Genomic DNA, 20,286 nt, shown 5'->3' on the forward strand with positions numbered 1-20,286 from the left:
GCCAGGAGGCTCGGGCCCTGCCAGCGAGCCTGGCCAGTCGTCGGCTCACAAAGGCCCGCTGTCTGCAGGGAGGTCCGAGCCGGGCCGTTCGCCCGCGTGTGCGTTGGGGGCAGCACTGGCTCACCCCGAGGGCTGTGCTCTGCCCCGCACATGGTCCCCGTGGTAGCTGAGCGCCTGCTGTTTGCTAGTTGTGGCCCTGCCTGGAGGAGATCAGGGCCCATCTTGAGAGGCAGGTCAATAAAATTCAGAAGGAGAGTGAGAGTGCAGCACATAGGGGGCGCCCCACGTGGCCTTGGGGGTGCTGGCGTAGTGAGGGGCTTTGACAATGACGTGGTCTTCCATGATGAGTGGCTGAAAACGGTCGGCCAGCCCTTCGCTTCAGGGAGAAACGTGCCTTGAGAAGAGAGCGCGGGGCTCAGACCGGATCTGAGTGGCGGTCTGGCTCTCACTCCACGGTGTGACACTAGGGTCCAGCAAGTCCGCTGACTCTGACCGAGCTTTGTTTTCTCATCTACCTGCTGGGCTTAGTAAAACACGCATAGCAGGGTCATTGTGAGAGTTGAACAAGGCACCTGGCCTGCGGCAAGTGGCCCTTAGAAGGTCGGAAGAGGAGTCTGGCACTGCAGTTTCTGTACTGAACTGTCCCTGCCTGCAAATCGCTGTCCCTTCAGTCCACACTCTCACTGTGTAAGGAAGGTGATAACCAGATGCTTCCTCCAGGCGGGCTTCCTACTGCCTTCAGAGCGTCCTCTGAGAGCTCAGGCTCGGGGTAGCAGCACGCACGGGAAGTGACTCGCCAGAGCTGCCTGCCCTGCAGCGACCACAGAACACACAGGCGTGCACTGGCAGACACGGTCTCCAGCTCGTCTGGTCTAGTCCACAGAGCCCGAGCAGGCAGCATGAGGCCTTGGGGGCGACGTAGCCTTGGTGGGGGGGCTTCAGGACAACATCGTCCGTGCTCTGGAGATGATTCTGCAGCGTCACTGAACAGCACCCTCTGTGGATGTACTGGTGGCGAAGCAGAGGGGCGCTGTGACAAGCAGCCCCAGGCCCACCACCCAAACACGAGAGCCTGGATCAGAAGGCACTTTCCTCGGGCCCACCCCAGGAGGCTGCTTTGTCACGACCCCCCGAAGGACAGCCCAGCCCCTGGATTGAGGCTGCTTAATTATATTGTGGTCATGCCTGTCAGTCTCATTTCTATAAAATGTTCTTTCTAGAAGAGGAATCTGTGGTTAATGGATCCTTTTCAAAGATTCAGCTTTGGGTTTGCTTTTTTGTTTTGTTTTTAATCCAGCCCAGCAGGCCCACTGTGCTTCGCTCTGGGCCAGCCGAAGTGAGAGATGGGAAAGAAGTGGCCCCTTAGCACCTGAAACTTTGGGGGTGGCTGAAAAATTGGCCCATGTCTCTGTTACTGTTCCCCCAAAACAAACAACAAAAACTCACCTGCGAAGTCTCTAATAGCTAAGCCGCTGTGGGCCTTCATCCTCCTGGACCTGCTCCTCTCCTCGCCGCCTGGCGAATGTCGCTCACCAGCCCAGTTTTCCTGTTCTCTCAAGTGCTGGCTCTGAGACTCCAGCAGGGCCGTGTCGCACTGTGTACGTCAGGGCTGAACACTGCTGGGTCTGGAGAAAAGGGACGCTTTCTTTCCTCCGCCTGATCGCTGGAATTAATCTATAGGATGAAATCAGAAAGAATTCCCAAAAACCTAAGAGAAAAGAGAGCTGAAAGGTTCAGGATTACAAGTCAAGATTCTCTAAGTGGTTTCTGTAAAATTCCTCTAGTCTTGACCAGGGAGTCGTAATAAACTCTTTGTAATAAATTCTAATAAACCGACGATTCGAGGTGTTCTTTTGGCAAACAAACAGTGCCGATTGGGGCTCAGGATGTCATTCCGACTGGGCTTTGTGATTCTCGATGAAGATCTTGTTTCTCCAACGCCAGTTGGTCCACAAATACAACAGGGCAGAGGTCTAAGCTGAAAGCCGAGGAAGGAAGCCATGCCCAGGAGCAAACTCTGGCCTGAAAGTTGCCAGCACGCCTTTCATTTCCTTCGATTGCCCCTTCTCCAAGGCGGCCGGAGCCCCTGGTTTCTTCAGGAAGCATCTTCAAGTGCCATTATTGTTCACCTGCTAGTGTTAAAGTTCCTGGTATTCTCTAGCAAGTCTGACCAACACATTAAAGGGGCGTTTCGTAAAAGCTGTTGTTCTCTTGGCAGAGCTCATTGTGTTCCAACATGGAGTCAGGTTTGTCCTGAGCTTCGCCTGGCAGTGTCCGTCTCCTTCCCTGTTCACGTCTGTTGTCCTTCCCTTCTGTCCTCCCTTTTCTCCCCTCTGCAGACCTGTGATCGAGGCTTAGTCCTCTCTGCACCGGACTCAGCCAGGGTGCCTCCTGTCAGTCTTTTCCCCGAGGGGAATGTTGTCGAAGAACAAGGCAGAACTGACCTCAGGGTGTCAGGTCCCTCTCAGTATCCTGGTGGCCTTTGCTGCAGGCCGTCGGCACTCACATGTGGCTTTTCAATTTCCCTCCACCCTGACCATCCTGTCAGAGCTGCCTGAGCAGCAACCCCACACAGAGAACATCCTTGCTCCTGGCTCCGCCCACGGGAAAGGTGGCTAAACAACCAGCAGTGGTTCTTGGCAGGTTTGCCTGTGCACTGGGAGCTCACCTGTGTGAGCTGTTAGATGCATTTTGGCCAAGAGAAGACTCGCTTGGGGCCTTACTTGCCCTCCAACATAATGAAAGCTAAGATCAGTCCCTTGGGCTTCTTTCTAATTATCAAGAGTGCCTTGTGAGGAGGGCTGTCTATTCTCTGCTTCCTGTAACTGGGGACTTGGGCCTTAGCAGAGTTCAGACCACGGTCCTATCTGAAGGAGTGTGGGTGGAGGCACTGGGCCAAGTTCAGCTGGCTTCTGAACTATGTTGCTGCTGACCTAGCATCTCCCTGTGTGGGGCCTACCTTTGTGACTTGGAGAGAACATTGCAGGTGACCATGTTGTGTGCCTGGGAGCCACCAACGAGGCCTGCCTTCTTGCTGGCTGACTACTAGGCCGGCAGGCTGCCAGAGGCTTCATGACACAAGGTCTCTGAGGCCTGTCATCCGCATGCTGCTTCTGCTAACATGAAGCATTATTTCATACCTGCTTTTTCTCACCTCTCTGCTTTCCAAATGCTTGTAACCCAAGCTCGTGACTTGGGCTGGCTTGGAGAAGGTAGCACATAGCTTACAAGGCCCCATGTGGCATTTTGTGAGTATGGATGGTCCTTTGTTTGCAGCACCGAGGCTGCTGGTGGCACAGTGCCCTGCCCTGTAGGAGCTCTCTGTGGGGAAGCATGAGGCATCTAGAGACCTGGGTTCTTGGCCCAGCTTGTGTGACTTTGATCAAGTCATTGGGTTTCTCGGGACTTGGTCTCCTGACCTCTGGACGCAGGTGGTTGAACCATATGCTTTCTAGGGCTTTTCCAGCCACAAGGTTCCAAGCTCAAACCCACAGGTCTCCCCACACTTTGTAGTTGGTTTCGGCCCAAGTAATACTTGTTCTTTGGCCCATCGAGACCCTCTTGCGGTCTACAAGAGGCTCTCAGGAGAAGGAACTCTGGAGTCCAGCTTCCCGGACCAGGTGACAAGGAGTAGGGGCTTACACAGTGAGCGCCCCCAGGATCTGCTCTGCAGTTTTCGTGAAGGACGGACCCATTGGTGTGGACAGTTTCAGGCCCTTCGTCGTGGGTCATCCCGTCCGTCTCACTCTATGCAGGCACATGGCCCAAACTCAAACTGCCCTTTGCTCTCATTTTTTCTCATTCTCATGAAACCTGATTGACCCGAAGTTAGGTCCTGGGAACAGGGTGCTCTTCCAGGTGTACCCCCAGAGAGAGCAGCTCTGCCTGAACCCCAGGAGGCATTATCTTAGCTTTCCGATGAGTCAGACCTGGGCCAACACTGTTGGTGAACCAGGCCCGTTTTCTTCCTTCTGTACTTCCTGTCGGGGCTGATGTCACCACTCTGTGAGCCTCGTGGCCTTTTATGGACAAGAATCAGCAGCTCCTGTCACAGAGGAAGTAGTGATAAGGCCCCCAGCATAAGTCTGAACCTGGAGTGAAATATCTGCGATTAGGTGTCCCTTCTGCCAACCTTAGCCAGGACCTGAGCTGCCTGGAAACACCTGTCCATTCGGACATCTGCTTCAACTTTGAAAGGCCTCGAGGCATTGGCGGTTTAAAATAAAATCAGGAGAGGGAATGGCCTCTGCACCGAATGTGTGGCTTAAAACGTTTCTTGTTCTGAGGAGGGCATGCGGTGGGGAGCTGGAGCTGCAGGGGGCTCAGGCGGTTAAGGACAGCGTTTCCGAGCACCTGTGCTGTGCCGTGTCCGTTAGGCACCCACACCATTCAGTCTTCAGAGAGGCCTGTCCTCTGATTCCCCGAGAGGTCGGGGAGCCAGGCGTTGCGAGGGAGAGTGCAGAGTGAGGACTGGAACCAGGGCTCTGGAGCACGAAGCCAGTATCTGTCTCCTTTCCATGTGCTCCAGGCATGTGGGCCAGTGGTTGTCAAAGTGTGCTCTGAGGAACCCTGGCTCCACCTCCCAGGCAGCTCAAGTTCTTTTATCTCCAGCTCTTCATGTCGGGGATTCGGCAAGATTTTATCTGAGGAAAGACAGTTGTTTTCTTTTCAAAGCTTTGAAAACCACTGGAGAGAGAGTCATACACTTGGTTCTACGCTACTGCCACCCATGTAGGACCCGGGCAGGAGGAGTTTAGGCTCCGAGGTCGGACTAAGGGCCTTCGTCCCCGCAGGGAGCCTGTTTCCCAGAATAGAGTTTTCTCTGGAGGGTGCACTCCCCTGGCCTGGACTGCAAGGTTCTCGTCTGTGTGTCTGTCTCCTCTGGTGTGGAGGAAGGAAGGGTGTTGCAAATAAGCCTTCAGTCCACGTGGGCCCTAGTAAGCACTCGAGCCAAAACAGTGGAGTGGGCTGGACTCTCGGGTGTCGGAATCTGTGAAGAAGGGCTTATGGAGTGAGTGTCGCCGGAATCCATCAGGGGTCTGGCAGGGTAAACTGAGTCAGGCGGACAGCTGAATGGTTACTGAGATGTCTAACATCTCACTGCCCAAACGAAATGCCTCTGAGCTCAAGAATGAAACAGAACTGTGAGAGGAGGCTTTTGCGAAACAGGGACAACACCTGCCTTATCTACCTCCCGAGGTGACTGCGAGGCCGCAGGGTCACAGACCCAAACCTACTGTACGAACAGAACAGATTTTCCTGGGCGGAAAAGGCCATGGATGTAAGAAGGCCATATTGTCATTCATCGCAGGCAGGTGAATTTGGGGTGCCAGGTCGTGGGGACAAGAGTTGAGGAAACGAGAAAGGCCTCCCCCGTTAGTTCTCCTTCGCCAAAGCATTTGCCTGATGAATGTTCTAGCAAAGTGATTTAAGGTTTCTTTAAAGTGAAAAATCAAAATTTTGAAGTGTTTCCTTTTAGGCTGTGTTGATAGTGCTAACTTGGCTTCGAGAATTAGAGGTGAAAGGTCAGAGGAGAGGAAGAGCTGGGGGTGGAGGTCACATGAGTCTGGTCAGGAAGTGGAACGTGAAGTGTGTACAGGCCTCTGTGTGTGTGCACGTATGTCTGTGTGCATGTGCCCACGCACGCCTGCGGCTTTGTGTCGCTGCATGTCTGTGTCCATGTGCATACATGTCTCTGTGCACATACCCGTGTGCACGCCTGCCCACGTGCAGCTTGTCCACGTCCCTGTGTGTGCACATGTGTCTGCGTGTGTGTGTGGGGGGGCTCGGTTTCCTGTTGTTCAGCAGTTCAGCATCTGACTCCTCACACAATTAGAGGAATTCCAGCCATCCTAGGGACCAGGCCTAGACAGTTCTGGGAAAACGGTTCCTTCTGGAAGGGATGGGAATGTTTCCTTTTATGGTAGCGTCGGCCACTGCTGCCTCACGACTTGCCAGCACATGCAGGCACAGTCTTGCCCGCTTGCGAGTGGTGACTAAACATGCCTGCAGTTGGGTCGGCCCAGGAAGATGCAGTGGGGGAGGCCGGGGTCCTGGATCACAGTCCTGTTTGTCCCAGATCCTTGTCGGCCACCCCACTGTTCTTAGGGGCCAGGCAGTGGGAACTGTGTCTTCCCCAGCCTGTGGCTCCCATGCCTTCCCTCTGCCTTTCTGCCAGTCCTCGCGAGTCTCTGCCTCAGCTCTGGCTACAGCCTTGAAGGACTGTTTTTTGGGACAGTCGAGATGGGGTCAGCAGGTTGCCCCTCTGGGGCCTGCTCTGGGCAGCTCCACAATGATGAGGGGATGGGGTTCGTGTGAAGGTGAGTGGCCCAGTTCCTGCCACACCTGCACCCTGTTGTTTCTCAGGGAGCTGGGGGAGGGGCAGCCGCCGTTTGTTTGCGTCTGTGTGAGCATGAGGTTTAGTTTTCCTCCTTTCCCAACTAACAAGTGACCCAAGGATGGGAGAAGAGATGGCAGTAAATGCCCAGCCCTGTGTGCTGCGAGACCAGGCACCCTGGAGTCTCACCCTGCCGAGAGGCAGGTGACCTAGCTGCGTTTGCAAATCCCTCTCCCAAGGCCATGCACAAGGGAGGCCATGAGTCACCCTCCTGGTGCCCCGTCCTGCAGGGCCCTGGCCTGCAGTGGGAGCCAGTGAGCGTGTCCTCCCAGATGGCTTGCGTCAGTCTATCCAGCACCAACGCTGCTAACAGCTACTAGTCCTGCACGTCTTCCTCCACTACTTGACTGGTTCTTCTGCTCCCCTGACAGTGCCACTCACCACCTGTCAGGACAACCCCTGATGGGGCCGTAAACAGGGAGCAGCCATTCGTGGGGTGCGTTCTATTTACAGGGTCCTGTGCAGGTCCTTTCCATGTGTTATTTCTGTTCTTCAAACTAATTCTGCCCGGGGGTTAGTAGCATATTTACTTTATGGATAAAGAAACCGAGACTAGGAAATTAAATACCTCTCTGCAGCCCAACAATTAGTAAGTAGCTGGGTCTTGGATTCAGGCTGATTTGACTTTGGTTGAGCTGTTACATGAAAAGGGAAAAAAATGAGTTTGTGTTTTTAGCTGTTGCTTAAAATTAGACACCCAGCACTGGCACAAGTCAGCCTGCATGTCTTAAAGTATTTCTGTCAAACTCAGCCTTCAAAGTCTGGGTATTAGTGTTCCTCTTGCACCCAAGGGAGTCAGTTGTTTATATCCATACTTGCTGAGCAGTTCACAGAGCTGGGGACAGTTGCCAAAAGTTCCTGACAGCCAGGTCTGGAGACTGAGTTGTCACAAAACTGATCAGAAGCGATGATTCTGATGAGCTGTTTTTTCTAGCTGTCCCTAAACTAACGTCGTTGAGCATTTTTCACGTGTCAGACACCACACTTGTGCTTTCCTGCATGTTATTTACATATATACTATTATCTTCCATCCCAGGAGGAGGCTGAGGCTCCTGGAAGCTACACATGTGACCAAGACAGTGTCTTGCCCCATTGCAAAGCCAGCCTTGTCTATCACAGTCCTCACTCAGCCTCTTAACTGATGCTTCTTATTTAAATGGGGACAGTATTTAAAACACCTGCCGCCAGCCTAATTACTAACAGCCCGAACCCCCAGTTATAAACACACAGGGCACCACTTTCGCACTTCGTTAAGTAGACTCCTGGAGAGCTTTTCATCAACTGACTTTCTCAGAGGTGGGAGAGACAACTATTTCTGGTGCCGTGGGGTGGGCCAGGCAGTTAGCGAGGGCGGTCAGAACTCCTGTGGAGCTGCCACCTAGGAATGTCCCTCGTCGGATTGAAGTACAGGGCCAGCCGGCGTGCACTGGCCAGGGTGGAGGACCCTTTGCAAGGCCAGCATTCGTAGCTTTCTCTCCTAGGAAGTGGGCAGCTCTCCAGAAGCCAGAGAGGGAGCTTTTTGTAGCTGGCAGAAATTAACCCGATATCTCCTTTGTTTCAGACCGAGAGGACCAGTCCATTTTGTGCACGTAAGTGTCTCCGTCAGGGTTGCGGGGCCGTGTGTCACCCCAATCTGCTGTTACCCTTGAGGACTCCTACGAAAACCTAGGTTGATGAGCTCCATTCGCAGTTCAAGTCCTGTGCCTTCCCCAAGGGATGGATGGGCTGCTCAGTGGTCTCACAGCGTGAATGGGCTTTATTTGATGGGCAAAGCTTTAATCGCCTTCCTCAAAAGAGCTGGTGGGCAGTTGGATGGGTTTTTAGCAGAGAGCAAAAGCAAGAGTCTTCTCAACAGAGCATGGCTGGCAGCTCTCGGCCCCTCTGGAACGCCTTTTTCTGGCTCTGAGCAGTGGCTTCCTTTACCTGGATCGAAATGGACACTGGGCTTCTCACCCACACCCTCTGAATTTAACAAGGAGATAAATAAACTCCATTGCCGAGGGAGTTAGCGATACAGAACATTCCTGCAAGTACAATTTTAAAGGAACATGTATAAGTGCTTTTGACCCCTGGGTCAACAGCTGCCTCACACTGATTCCTAAGACATTTGGATGTGAAGGCTGCCAAGTGACCAGGGCAGGCGCTGGATGTCAGTTTACTTCTGTTTGGCCTCGCAAGGGCCATGGGAAATGGCCTGAGTGAGGATTCCAGAACTAGCATTTATTCGCCTGTCCCCTTTTCTGCCGCTAGGTGTTGGGTACCTCACCGGCGGTCAATTAGAGTGGTAGGCCGTAGAGCATGCAGTGGGGAAGGGACGGACTTCAGGGGTTTGGCCATCCCTCCTCTGAGAATTTCCTTGGCTTTCTTGGCAGGGGTGAGTCTGGAGCTGGCAAGACGGAGAACACCAAGAAAGTCATTCAGTATCTGGCTCACGTGGCCTCCTCACACAAGAGCAAGAAGGACCAGGTGAGTGCAGGCCTTCTGACCCACAAGGAAGAGCATTTCATGATCCATGGCTTGGCTTAACATGAGAGCGTTTGGGGAACAAAGCAGAGGCTGGACCCGCTTTCATTGAGGCTGTAGCATGGCTGTCTTGGGAGTGGGTCCGGTGGTAGCCGTCCCATTTCTCCCTTGGCCTCCCGACTTTGAGTTGCTATGGAAACCGGAAACCAGTGGGGGTTCGCGCTCCTGGTGTTTGCAGCTAGCTGCTGCGTGGCCTCCACCCCTGAGGTTGGAAGAGAAATTCCAAAGCTGTTTCTCAAGCTACTGGAGACTTGCAGGTCCTGGGGCAGGCCTGCATTTGACTCCCCACTTCCTTTCCCTGCTGTCGAAATGCCTCTGGGGGTACAGCCCCCTGGCGAAGAGAGAAAGGGCCATCGGAAAGTCTTCTCACTTCCCTTTTTCTCCCCTCTCCCTCTTGGTGGATTATGGGCGAACTCAGCAGTGTCCTGGCTAGGTGAGCTGCACGTTTACTGCACGTTCTGCACCAGGAATGCGTGTTCTGATCATCGTGTGCCCTTGAATTACATACTTTTTTCTAAGCAGCTTTTCACTCTACACCATTGTCACTTTCTGCAGCTAGAACTATTCTCATAAGCTCAGCTCACTGACTGTCTCGGGAGGTGGGGGGCAGGGTGTGACACACGGTGACCTCTCGTGCACTCTGAAAGGACAACTCCTGCAGAATGGTTACAGGCCTCGTCACCTAGCTGTTCTCAGAAACTCCGGTCTTGCCCAGAATTCCCCACGTATAGAGCCCCGAGTGAGGTGCGGTGGACCGGGAATCTGCCCTCCCGCAGCCTCAGCTCAGTGCTCCAGACCAGATGGAGATGGCCGGCCCCCTCACCTGCCACCGCCCGCGGTGCCGGTCAGAAGCAGCGCCCAGAAGGCCCACATTGGACTTTCTCAGAGTTGGGGTGCTCAGTCTTAAGCATGCCTGTGTGGTGCTCTCTCTCTTTCTCTCAAGCACACACTCTTAAATTTCCCTGTGAAATCTAAGTGTCCTTGGTGTCCCCTCAAGCCACCAGGGGAACCGCACTGTCTGGGTGGCTCCTTACAGGGTGCTGTGTGCAGCATATGTAAGTAGCGGTGTGTGTCTCTTTGCATGCAGACCTGGGGTGTGTCCCACAGAATGTCCTAATGAGTACAGCCGTCTGGAATGGAACCAAAAGTAACTTCTCATGTGCCAAATTTCTCAAGACATTCTGAATCTTTTTCCATGGGGCGTCAGGAGTTATATTTAGAAACTAATAAAGATTTTTTTGCTCCATCTACCCGCACCCCCACCCCAATTTCCATTCTTTTTAGGAGGCCTATTTTAAAAACAGGGCTGTGAGGTTAGGAGTTCTCTAGCTGTGGTTTTCCATCTCTGCATTTGCAGTGAAATCTATTTTCCAACTATTTCTTGAATGCCTAGTATGCACCTGCATCTCTGGAGGGTGACCTTGAAGTCCCTGCCAAGACAGGACCACGGTTAAGAGTGGGAATGTAGGCCCATGCGCCTTACTTCTGGGGCTCCCAGCACTCCTAGCACTCAGGCAAGATGGCATATGGAGGAGGGCGTGATAAGAAGGAGCAAACTCATCACATCCTCTTTGCCAGGTTTCGGTGTGTGAATGGCACCCTGCCCCTGACTCCAAGTCCAACCAGAGTGATTGACTAGGTTACCTCTGCTCAGGCTCTCGGTTGTAGAGGCGATTGACCACTTTGGTTGATTTCCTTGCCTGAAGCTCTGCGGTGATATTCCACACGCAGCTGGGCCACAAAACACTCCTGAACTTGGTTTACCACTCTCGTGTTCTGAGGCTTGTCACGGCATGGTCTGGGAGTGAGCTCTCTCTCTTCCTTGCAGTGACTCAGTAGCTCATCTCCAGACCACCCACTGGGACGTCCCTGACCGTACCTTGCTGTGGGAAGGCCGGGCTTTGGCAGGGCTGCAGGTTGGCAGAGCAGAGCTTGGACGAAGGGACTTCTCAGGTAGTTGTAGCCCAAGGTCAAAAACATTACCCAGTGAAGTCCTTCAGAAACCAGATGGAGAATTCCAATCCTTACGAGCATACGCTGCTTGCAGCGTACCTCATAATTTCATATTATGCAAATTATACAAATTCCATTGAAAGATAAGTCCTTTCTGTGCCAAATTAGGCATCAGTTAAAAATGCATAAGTTAGCCATCACCATTGTCAACAGGGAACTGGGCCCTGCAATCCCAAAGGGTTGCTCCCGAGTTGGCTTGGCACTCTGTGTTTCATGGCAACAGCCTGTGGTCCTGAGGCAGAGGCCCGAGCAATGGCAGGCTCTGGTCAGGGCCACGCTCCCAGGGAGTGGCTCGGCCAGCCTGGCTGCCTGGCTGCCTGGCCTGTGTTTTGAGAGGAACATTTTAGCGGGTGGGGGAGCAGCCCTCATCCAAATTGGGCCCCATGGGCTGCCTTGCTGACTTCCCAGACCCGCCTGAGCCCCAGGGATGGCAGCCCAGTGTTCTGTGACCACTGGTGCCAGGGACACATGGAGAGCCTGCTCCGTGGGTGTTTGACCCCTTCCCCTTGACCTGACTGCTCTGACCCTCTTTCACTTAGCTGTATGGTCTGAGAATAGAAGACTCCCTCAGCCCTGGAAGGAGGTGGGTGTGCCAGGCCCCTTCCGGTCTCTGGTGGACTTCCTGCATCCTCAGTGGTCTGCAGATAGGTCTGGTATATGGCAGGTATGCCTGGAAGGCCGTGGTTCATGACTCTTGGGAGCTGCTGCTACTCAGCCTTCCTTTTCATCACTCATAGGCAGTCTTTATTCCCGTAAAATCCTGGCTTGGCTCCAGCCTTGCTAATAAGTACAGAACCCTGCCTGGCCTTGTGCGATCTTCTTTCCCCCTAGAGGATACCCAGGTATTAAGGTGAACGAGATCCGTATTTTTCTCAGCCAGTGTCAGTTATTATCTGGCCTGCTGGGAGGCCAATGGCTGCTTCCAAAGTTGATCTGACCTGACAGGTAAAGCCCCCAGTGGGGCTGGGTCTGGGCAGGAGGATGGCAGTGACCGACAGGTGTTGGTAGAAGACTTGAATTTGAATACCACTTTGCTGGTTGATAGGTATTCGGCCTCAGGCAGATCATACCCCCTCCCTGAACCTCAGTTTTCTCTTCTGTGAAATAGGGCTACTCTGTTTTGCCTTCCCTGAGTAGTGTGAGGCTCCAGGGATAAGAAGGCATAAGGGTGCGTTTTGTCAACCACAAAGCATCATTAGACCACAAGTACGGGCTATCGGTGTTATTGATAAACAGTTCAGAACCCAAAATGGGCTTCGTTGATCCCATGCTGGGAACAGATTTCGGGGGTGGCAGGACAAGGGACCAGCGAGGAAAATGCATTGTTTATTAAGACACGGATGAGATGAGCTTGTGTTTTTTGTGGATCTGTCCCATGAAAAGGAAAAAAAATGTGGGTGTTGGGTGGGGATTAGAGAGAAGGAAGGCAGAGGGAGGCCAGTGAACCTGGGGCAGAGATGTCCCAGAGACGGAACGGTGTCTCTGTATCTTTTCTTGGTTCGGGTGCTGCTCTCCAACATGTCCTCTGGGGCTGACCTGGGCCCTCGTACCAGGTTCCTGGAACTGGGGGAGCTGCCCACTTTCCCGTTTTAGGGTTGCTGGTCACGCAGTCCAGGGAAGTAAGTTCAGACCAGTCAAGGTCTCTGGAGACCTTGCAGGAAGGTTGTTCTTGAGTGACACAGATCAGGCTGAGGCTGCCGTGGTGGGCACCAGAAGTCTTCATTCCAGGTGTGCTGGGCGTGTAGACACGGCTCTGCCATCGTCCCTTGCATCTGGCAGAGCAGGTTTGGCAGCCTGAGCCGCTGCCTGGCCTTCACTGCACCTGGGTTCCTTCCAGGGTGAGCTGGAGCGGCAGCTGCTGCAGGCCAACCCCATCCTGGAGGCCTTCGGGAACGCCAAGACCGTGAAGAATGACAACTCCTCTCGATTCGTGAGTACTGACCAGCCGCGTCCCAGCTCTCGGGGCTGAGGCTTCTACCCAGAGCTCTGGCATGTGTCGCCTTCCAGCTGGGTGCTCTTACTTTCAAAGTGAGGAAGGGTTAGACTTGGTGCTTCCTGGGCCCGCTGCCTGGAGCAGGCTGGGTCATACTCCAGTAGGTTTGGACCTGCATAAGTAGCTTCTTCAACCTAGGTGGCAAAAAGCCAGCAAGGGAGTACGGCGTCACTGCTGGTGTCCCCCGATTGTCCTGTTGTAGGCAGTAGCCAGTTGGAACCCAGGGCCAGATCATGCAGTGAGGAGTATTTCTCCCCCTGTACAGAGGAACTTGGGCGCCACTGGACCTCATCCTGATTCCAGGCCTGAAGCGGTGTGGCTCTGTGAGCCCTGAGTACCTGCGGGGTGTGGGGTGCGGGATGCGGGGCTCCTGGCTGCAGGCGCGTGAGCACAGTCTCTTGGTTTTCTCCCTCCAGGCTCTTCCCACTGGAGGTAGGGACTGGAGGATGGGGCCTCTGATCTCTTCCTCATCTTTCCTTAGGGCAAATTCATTCGCATCAACTTTGATGTCAATGGCTACATCGTGGGAGCCAACATTGAGACTTGTATCCTTTTGGTTAATTGTAATAAGAGTCCTGGGTCCAGAGGGGAGGAAAGTGACTTCCTGATTCCAGCACTTTCCCTTTTAGGCACCTGTTGTAACATTTCATCTGGGGCACTGGGATAAGTACCAGGAGAGGCTCATTGAAATCCATCTCAGAGCCAGGTTTTTCTTTACTTGCAGGATAAAGTTCGGCTTAGAATGGGATGGAACTTTTGAAGATAGGTCATCCAGTGTGTTTCCCTGAGAGGTGGAGTTGGGATAGATAGAATTTATTTCTCTCCTGCTCTGGCATTATAGTCCGCTGGCAGGAGTCTTCTGCTCTCCATTGGCTTCATAAGATGAGGGCCCTTGAAATAGAGCAGCTTCCCAAGTGTGCGAGCTGTCCTTTGACAAGCTACACCTGTTGATGGACAGAGCCAAGGGAGTTTGCTTTTATTTTATGTGGCCATCTTGTGCCATTCTTTGTGGCTGGTGAAGTTCAGTTGCTTTTGATGGAAAGTAGAGAGGTTGCCTGCCCTCCAGCTTGCACAACTCCTCAACGTTTGCAAAGATCTTTTGGAGAAATCTCGTGCTATCCGCCAGGCCAAGGACGAGCGGACCTTCCACATCTTCTACTATCTTCTGTCTGGGGCTGGGGAGCACCTGAAGAGTGAGTACTGGGCCCACCGCCTGACGCGTGGGCTGCTGGGCACTGGGACTCCTGCCACAGTTGGGCCACACACTCTGGTTGGGAAATGAAAACTCCAGCCTTGGGTTGGGGAGGAGAAGCCAGAATGCGTTCTGTTCTCTGGGCCATCCTGGGAACTTGGCCTTCTGCTTCCGATTACGCCAGCGAAAAGCCAGGGCAGCTCATGTGTGCAGCTGTGAATCACAGGCCCCTGAGGCTCTCGTGGGCTCTGTGCGTGTCAGGCTCACACGCTGAGGAAAATCAGCAGTTTTGGCCACTTCACATTTCCTGGTGTGTCTTGGGGCTTAGGGGTGCTTCCCAGTCTCCTAGGCCTCTGATGTTTCTGATTAGAGCCTCTTTTAGGCGCATCATTGACCCACCCTTGCCCTCTGCCCCTTACAGCTGATCTCCTGTTGGAGCCGTACAACAAATACCGCTTTCTGTCCAATGGGCACGTCACCATTCCCGGGCAGCAGGACAAGGACATGTTCCAGGAGACCATGGAGGCCATGAGGATTATGGGCATCCCAGAAGAGGAGCAAATAGGTACAGGACTGGCCCTCCTGTGGATGAAGGAGGGCAGGCAGGAGGCTGGTCATCACGCCCTCAGGGGCATTAGAGCGGCTAACGGGCCTGAGGAGAGCTTCCTGTCAGCTCTGAGTCTTAGGGAGCCCCATAGAGGCCAGGAGGAAGGTCTTGAATGTCGGGGAGAGGGTACCTCAGGTTTGAGTTTCAGAGTTATTTGTTCCCCAGGGTACCATTTATGGAGAGGGGAATTAGGGACAAGTGTTTAACTGCCCAGGGTCTGGGTCCACTGCTGTAGTCCTTGCCTTCGCCGAAAGTGGAATATTCCTGCCTTGTCTCGGCAGAGCGTGGAAGGGGCCGGGGCTGGTCTCTGTGTCGATGACGCCTAGAATGAATGGCGGCGTGGAACCTGCCTGTGCCTTCTCATTTCCTTAGAAGGAAGGCGAAGAGGGCCTTGAGGCTTTATTTTCGAAAACTGGGGAGGGTGCACCTCATTCTCTAGCGTTAGGGTTGGTATCACCTGTTGCTCGGCCACAGATAATATAAATGGGAAGGCCTGACAGTGTTCCAGTAAAACTTTATTTATAAAAACAGGCAGGGGCCCTTGGGCTAGAAGCACATCCTTAGTCTAGTTTTAGAAGTGTTGGGAAGGTTAACAGAGCTTATATCTAAGCACAGGGCTTCCCAAGCTGAGATTTGCCAGAGGCCCCGGAGACAGAGAGGAGGCGAGCCCTCCAGGGTGGCCCGACCCTCCCTGCAGACTAGTCCAAGGTCCCACTCAGGGCTTATTTTGCCTTCTACCTGGCCCTGAGCTCCCTTTGATTGCATCCCAAGGCTTACTGCGGGTCATCTCGGGGGTTCTTCAGCTCGGCAACATCGTCTTCAAGAAGGAGCGTAACACTGACCAGGCATCCATGCCCGACAACACAGGTAATGTGGTCCTCCCACCTGGAATTTAGGTCAGATGCCTGGGCTTGGACGGGCTCAGGAGGAAGTCTTGTAGAAATTCCAGACTTCACTCTCTTTTAAACTTCATGGTATTTATGGCTGTCACTGTTACACACATAAGTATGACCCTTCTTCATAGATTAAGCATCAGAATGCATTAGAAAAGCCACAGTCATACGGACCAGGGTTTCCTTCATTTGTTCCCGAGACCAAACCCTTTGTGTCAGTAAGACAGTGGTTTCTGCTGTCGCTGCTCAGTGCACGCCTTGCCCATGAATGCATCAGGACCTTGAAACAGTGTCGTCATGGCATCTGCCTTGTCCACTGCTTTGGGTTGTTGCACGTGACCCCATTTAAGTTATCAACCGTAATGTGCCCTTCCTAGGGGCTTTTGAAAAAATTTAACACGGGTACATGTGTTAAAAGATATTTCTGTGGGACACATGCTGTTCCGTCCCCTCACACTGGGCCGGGCAGGACCACCTCCTGTCGGTCCTGTTTGCACACTCGGCGCATGTGGCCAAGGGCGTGCAGAGGGACCGCCGAGCCCCGGTTAGGACGCATTCCTCCTGCCATGGCCGCTGGTCTGCACACGAGTGTGCGCCCTGCTGAGCACAGTCTGAGCTGGTTGTCCCGGTAACGCTGTCTCGGTCACCACTGCGGCTTCCCTCTCCACTCCCGGGTTGAGCACAGGACTTGTTCTCTTGGGTTTAATTAAAACGTTTTACCTTTCTTCTCTTTACTCTTTGAAAAACATTAGCTGCCCAAAAAGTGTCCCACCTCTTGGGTATCAACGTGACCGATTTCACCAGAGGAATCCTCACTCCCCGCATCAAGGTGGGACGGGATTACGTCCAGAAGGCGCAGACCAAGGAGCAGGTATGCACGCCCTCTGGCGGGGGCTCGGGCTGCCTCCTCAGCCAGGGTCATGGCAGTGGTCAACGTGAGGCCTGCTCTGTGCCATCCGCTGTGTTAGGCACCGCCACATGGGTTGCCTCATTCAGTCCTCACAGCCAGTCTGAGAGCAAGGTGGTATTTGCCCCATCAAGAATACAAGGAAGCTGACCCTGAGTTCAGTGGCATGGCCAAGGCCACTCACCTAGGAAGGGCCTCTTTAGGCTACCTTGTGCCTCTGCGTGGAGTCAACGTTTAGACTGGTTGGTCACAGGCCTGTCCCATTCTGGTCTAAAGTGAGAACTTGACGTTTCTGTAGTACAGCTCGTTCTGCTGCCAGGGGGGCAGTGCATCTGCCACCCTCAGGGCCCATGCCAAGTGGCTGCTTCTCCACCACCTGCCGTCGTGCTGCCCGTGGTGAGAGACGAGCCGGAGCCTCTGCCTTCGCCTCAGCCGCTCTGCGTGACTGTGCCCGCCGGCCCCTCCCAGCAGGGCTGGCTCCCCTCTGCTGGTAGCTTCTAGTTTCTGTGGTGGCAGTGGGCGTTTTACGGTGCTACTCCCATCTCTCAAAGTATTTTGGAGTTCAAGTTGCTTAGTCCTTTTTCAAAGGGTGCTGTCCTCTGTTCCTCATACTGGTGCCTGACAGCCTGCGGGTGATTCTCTACAGAGCCATCCCACCAAAGCCAAGAACATTGTGTTTGAAAGACAGTGTGCATAATTATTACCAACTGTTTATTTTCCTAATAGTTAAAGAACCTTTATTTTCTCATTATGAAAATGCTACATAAACACTTAAGATTCAGGAAGTATAATAGCCTAGAGAAGAAAAAAATTGCCATAGTCCTACCCAGTGACAATTATTGGGTAGCCTTTTTCTTTTTCTCGTAAGGCCTTTCTTTTCTTTTTTAAACTTAATTGTCACCCTGGCTTTTTATTATGGAACTTCTTGAATATTTGCAAAAAGAGTAATGAGTTCCATGTGCCCATCACGCGGGCATCTATCTTCAAGAGAGACTAACTCATGGCCAGTCTTGGCTCCTCGTTAATCTTATCTACCCCCTGCCCCCGAATGCATTATTTGAAACAAATCTCAGACATTTTGTCATTTCTTTTGTGGATGCTTCAGGATGTCCCCTTTTATTTTAAAAAGGTCTTTGCAAATGTCTTTCTAAGTCTTCCGTGCTCGAATTGTTAGATATTTACATTTTACTTTTTCATCATAAACAACACTGCAGTGAACAGATACATGCACAAAACTCCCCCCCGGTCCCCCGCTCCATCTTCAGGGCTGTTTCTCTGGAGGAGGGCCCTGCAGCTAAAATTACTGGGGTAAAGGGTACAGGTGTGATGACTCTCTTGTATCTGACACTCTGTCCCCTGGGTGTCCCTTCCCCAGGCTGACTTTGCCATTGAGGCCTTGGCCAAGGCCACCTACGAGCGCATGTTCCGCTGGCTGGTGCTGCGCATCAACAAGGCCTTGGACAAGACCAAGCGTCAGGGCGCCTCATTCATCGGGATCCTGGACATCGCCGGCTTCGAGATCTTCGACGTGAGCGTCTCCCTCCTGCCCTCATGTCCCCCTCACCGCCTCCTTAGCCTCTTGCCCGCCTTCCCCTTGTCCGTGAATCCTCTTTCCTGTGATCCTATGGCAACCGGAGTTGGCCATCTCTTCCTTGCATGGAGACAGGAGACAGCAGTTGGGCATAGTTTAAGCTTAAACGAGCATGCCCATTGCCAGCCAGAAATGCTGGAGAGAATGGAGCTTTTCGATGGTGTTCTGGGAGGCTTTGTGAGCAGGTGTTTTCTGTGGATTAATTTTCCTGCAAATATTTATTGAGGGTAGCGACAAGACATTTTCCTTGACCATCAAGACTTTGAGCTCCTCTAGGAAAAACTGATAATCGTGGTTAATCAGAGGTTCTTAGCCTGGGAGTCCATGGTAGCTTCCCTGAGGAACCATGAACTTGTGTGGGACGGGCGAAAATTACCTCTTTATTTTTCACTATCCTCTCATAAAAATGATTATTTTTTTCAATTTATTTTCAATTGTGAATTGAACAAACTACACAAACCACAGTGGTACTAGCAGTGCTTGTGATCTGTCTCTAGTAGAAATCGGAGGTTGTCATAGCATTTTGGAGCTGTGGCAGAGATGTCGTAATATCATTTATGCTCATCTCTACTTCAGAATTTTGGAAGTTATTAAGTCCACTGCTCGTGTTTATTAATACAGAACACGATGTATGACTGTGTCTCAGTATTTTGATAATTACATTTTTTAAACTTACTATCTTTCCTTTGTAATCTGTTTTATGTATTTTAAAACATTTTTCTGAGAAAGGCTTTCTTGGGCTGCTAGAGAGGTCCATGGGCCCCAGAAAGTGAAGGACCCTTGCTGCGTGTGATAAGGGCAGGCCCCTAACCCCGCAGGCTCCACAGGGGGCAGCACTGAGGCACCCCAGCAGGTCTTTCCCGAATCCCTGCCCGGCTCCTTCCCAAGGGCCTGCTGGCAGGCATCTCTGACATTGCTCTTCCTCCTGGCAGCTGAACTCCTTCGAGCAGCTCTGCATCAACTACACCAACGAGAAGCTGCAGCAGCTCTTCAACCACACCATGTTCATCCTGGAGCAGGAGGAGTACCAACGTGAGGGCATTGAGTGGAACTTCATCGACTTCGGCCTCGACCTGCAGCCCTGCATCGAGCTCATCGAGAAGCCAGTAAGAGCCAGCGCTGTTCAGACCTCAGACCCGGCCTCGCTCGTCTCCTCGGGAGACCCTTTCCTCCCCTCCCACTCCCGTTGGTTGTGGGTTTTAATTACTCCCGTGTTGGTGCCACCCGGAGGAATAAGTCCTGGGGCTCAGATCTGGTACCTGGGGGCCTTGGGCAGCTGCTGACCAAGTGGGGATGTGGCTGGTGCCTGTGGGTATCCTGTCTTAGATCCCAGAAGACCACCCAACATCTACCTGAGGGGCGGGCTCAACAAGCCTTTCTTCGTCCTAAAGAAATGGGCATGCTTTTATGTTGAAAGATCCTGGCCCCAGATGTTTTCACTATAGCGTGGGACTGTTGAGAGCTGTTCTTGGTGCACGTGCTGAAACACGGTCTGTCCTCTCAGGACTAACATGGCACCTGGGCTTCCGTCTGTTGGCGGATGGTGGTGGCTGGCAAGCCCGTCTCTTTTTCCATCAGTTCGTACTGAAAGCTCTTGCTAGGTGCAGTTTGGGTCACCTGTTTGTGCTTTGGGTTTGGGGGCTATGCTCTTTTGGAGCCTGAGCCGTTTCTATTTCTGTTTCAGTTTATCTCTTGATTAGAGTTAAATGCATTGATTTCACGCTTTCCCGGAATCCTGAGCTGTTTGGTAATGTAAACACCAGAGTGACACTGAAATGTTAATTGATTCGGAAGGCCTAGGAAGAAGTTTGTGCATTTTGAAAGTATCATTCAGGAGGGAGGGGTTGAAACTCCATAACCCTAACATGGAGCAGTTTACTTTTGTGATGTTTGTTTTAATCGGTTGAGTTTTCCAATGAACAGGAACCCCTGGGGCCTCAAGCCTCGTCAGCCAGTATCCGTGGTGACTGAGTCTGCTTTCTTGTCTTACAAACTCAGTGTTATACGGAGGCTCTGGGACCCTGCCACACTTTCTCTACCTTGTCACATCTCACGCTATAGCTGTGCAGACACAGAGTGTATGGGACGATGTCATGGAGTGACTCCAGGGTCAGGGCTGCCTGTCGAGGGCGGCCTCTGGACATGTGAGTCAGGGGTCTACGTGACCACC

General features: G+C 52.7%; 1 protein-coding gene across 2 annotated transcripts in view; it reads left to right on the forward strand.

Moving 5' to 3' along the window:
* Positions 1-20,286, forward strand: part of MYH9 (myosin heavy chain 9) — a 59,655-nt gene that overhangs the window by 10,202 nt on the left and 29,167 nt on the right. For both annotated transcript variants that reach the window (XM_025048778.1, XM_025048779.1), the window contains exons 3-12: positions 7,959-7,986; positions 8,770-8,863; positions 12,771-12,863; positions 13,408-13,471; positions 14,021-14,119; positions 14,540-14,683; positions 15,497-15,592; positions 16,371-16,489; positions 17,901-18,053; positions 19,049-19,222. In XM_025048778.1, coding sequence (XP_024904546.1) covers positions 7,959-7,986; positions 8,770-8,863; positions 12,771-12,863; positions 13,408-13,471; positions 14,021-14,119; positions 14,540-14,683; positions 15,497-15,592; positions 16,371-16,489; positions 17,901-18,053; positions 19,049-19,222 — 1,064 coding nt within the window. The remainder of the gene's footprint in view (positions 1-7,958; positions 7,987-8,769; positions 8,864-12,770; positions 12,864-13,407; positions 13,472-14,020; positions 14,120-14,539; positions 14,684-15,496; positions 15,593-16,370; positions 16,490-17,900; positions 18,054-19,048; positions 19,223-20,286) is intronic.

This window comes from Pteropus alecto, unplaced genomic scaffold (assembly GCF_000325575.1).
Source record: "Pteropus alecto unplaced genomic scaffold, ASM32557v1 scaffold94, whole genome shotgun sequence".
Lineage (NCBI taxonomy): Eukaryota > Metazoa > Chordata > Mammalia > Chiroptera > Pteropodidae > Pteropus > Pteropus alecto.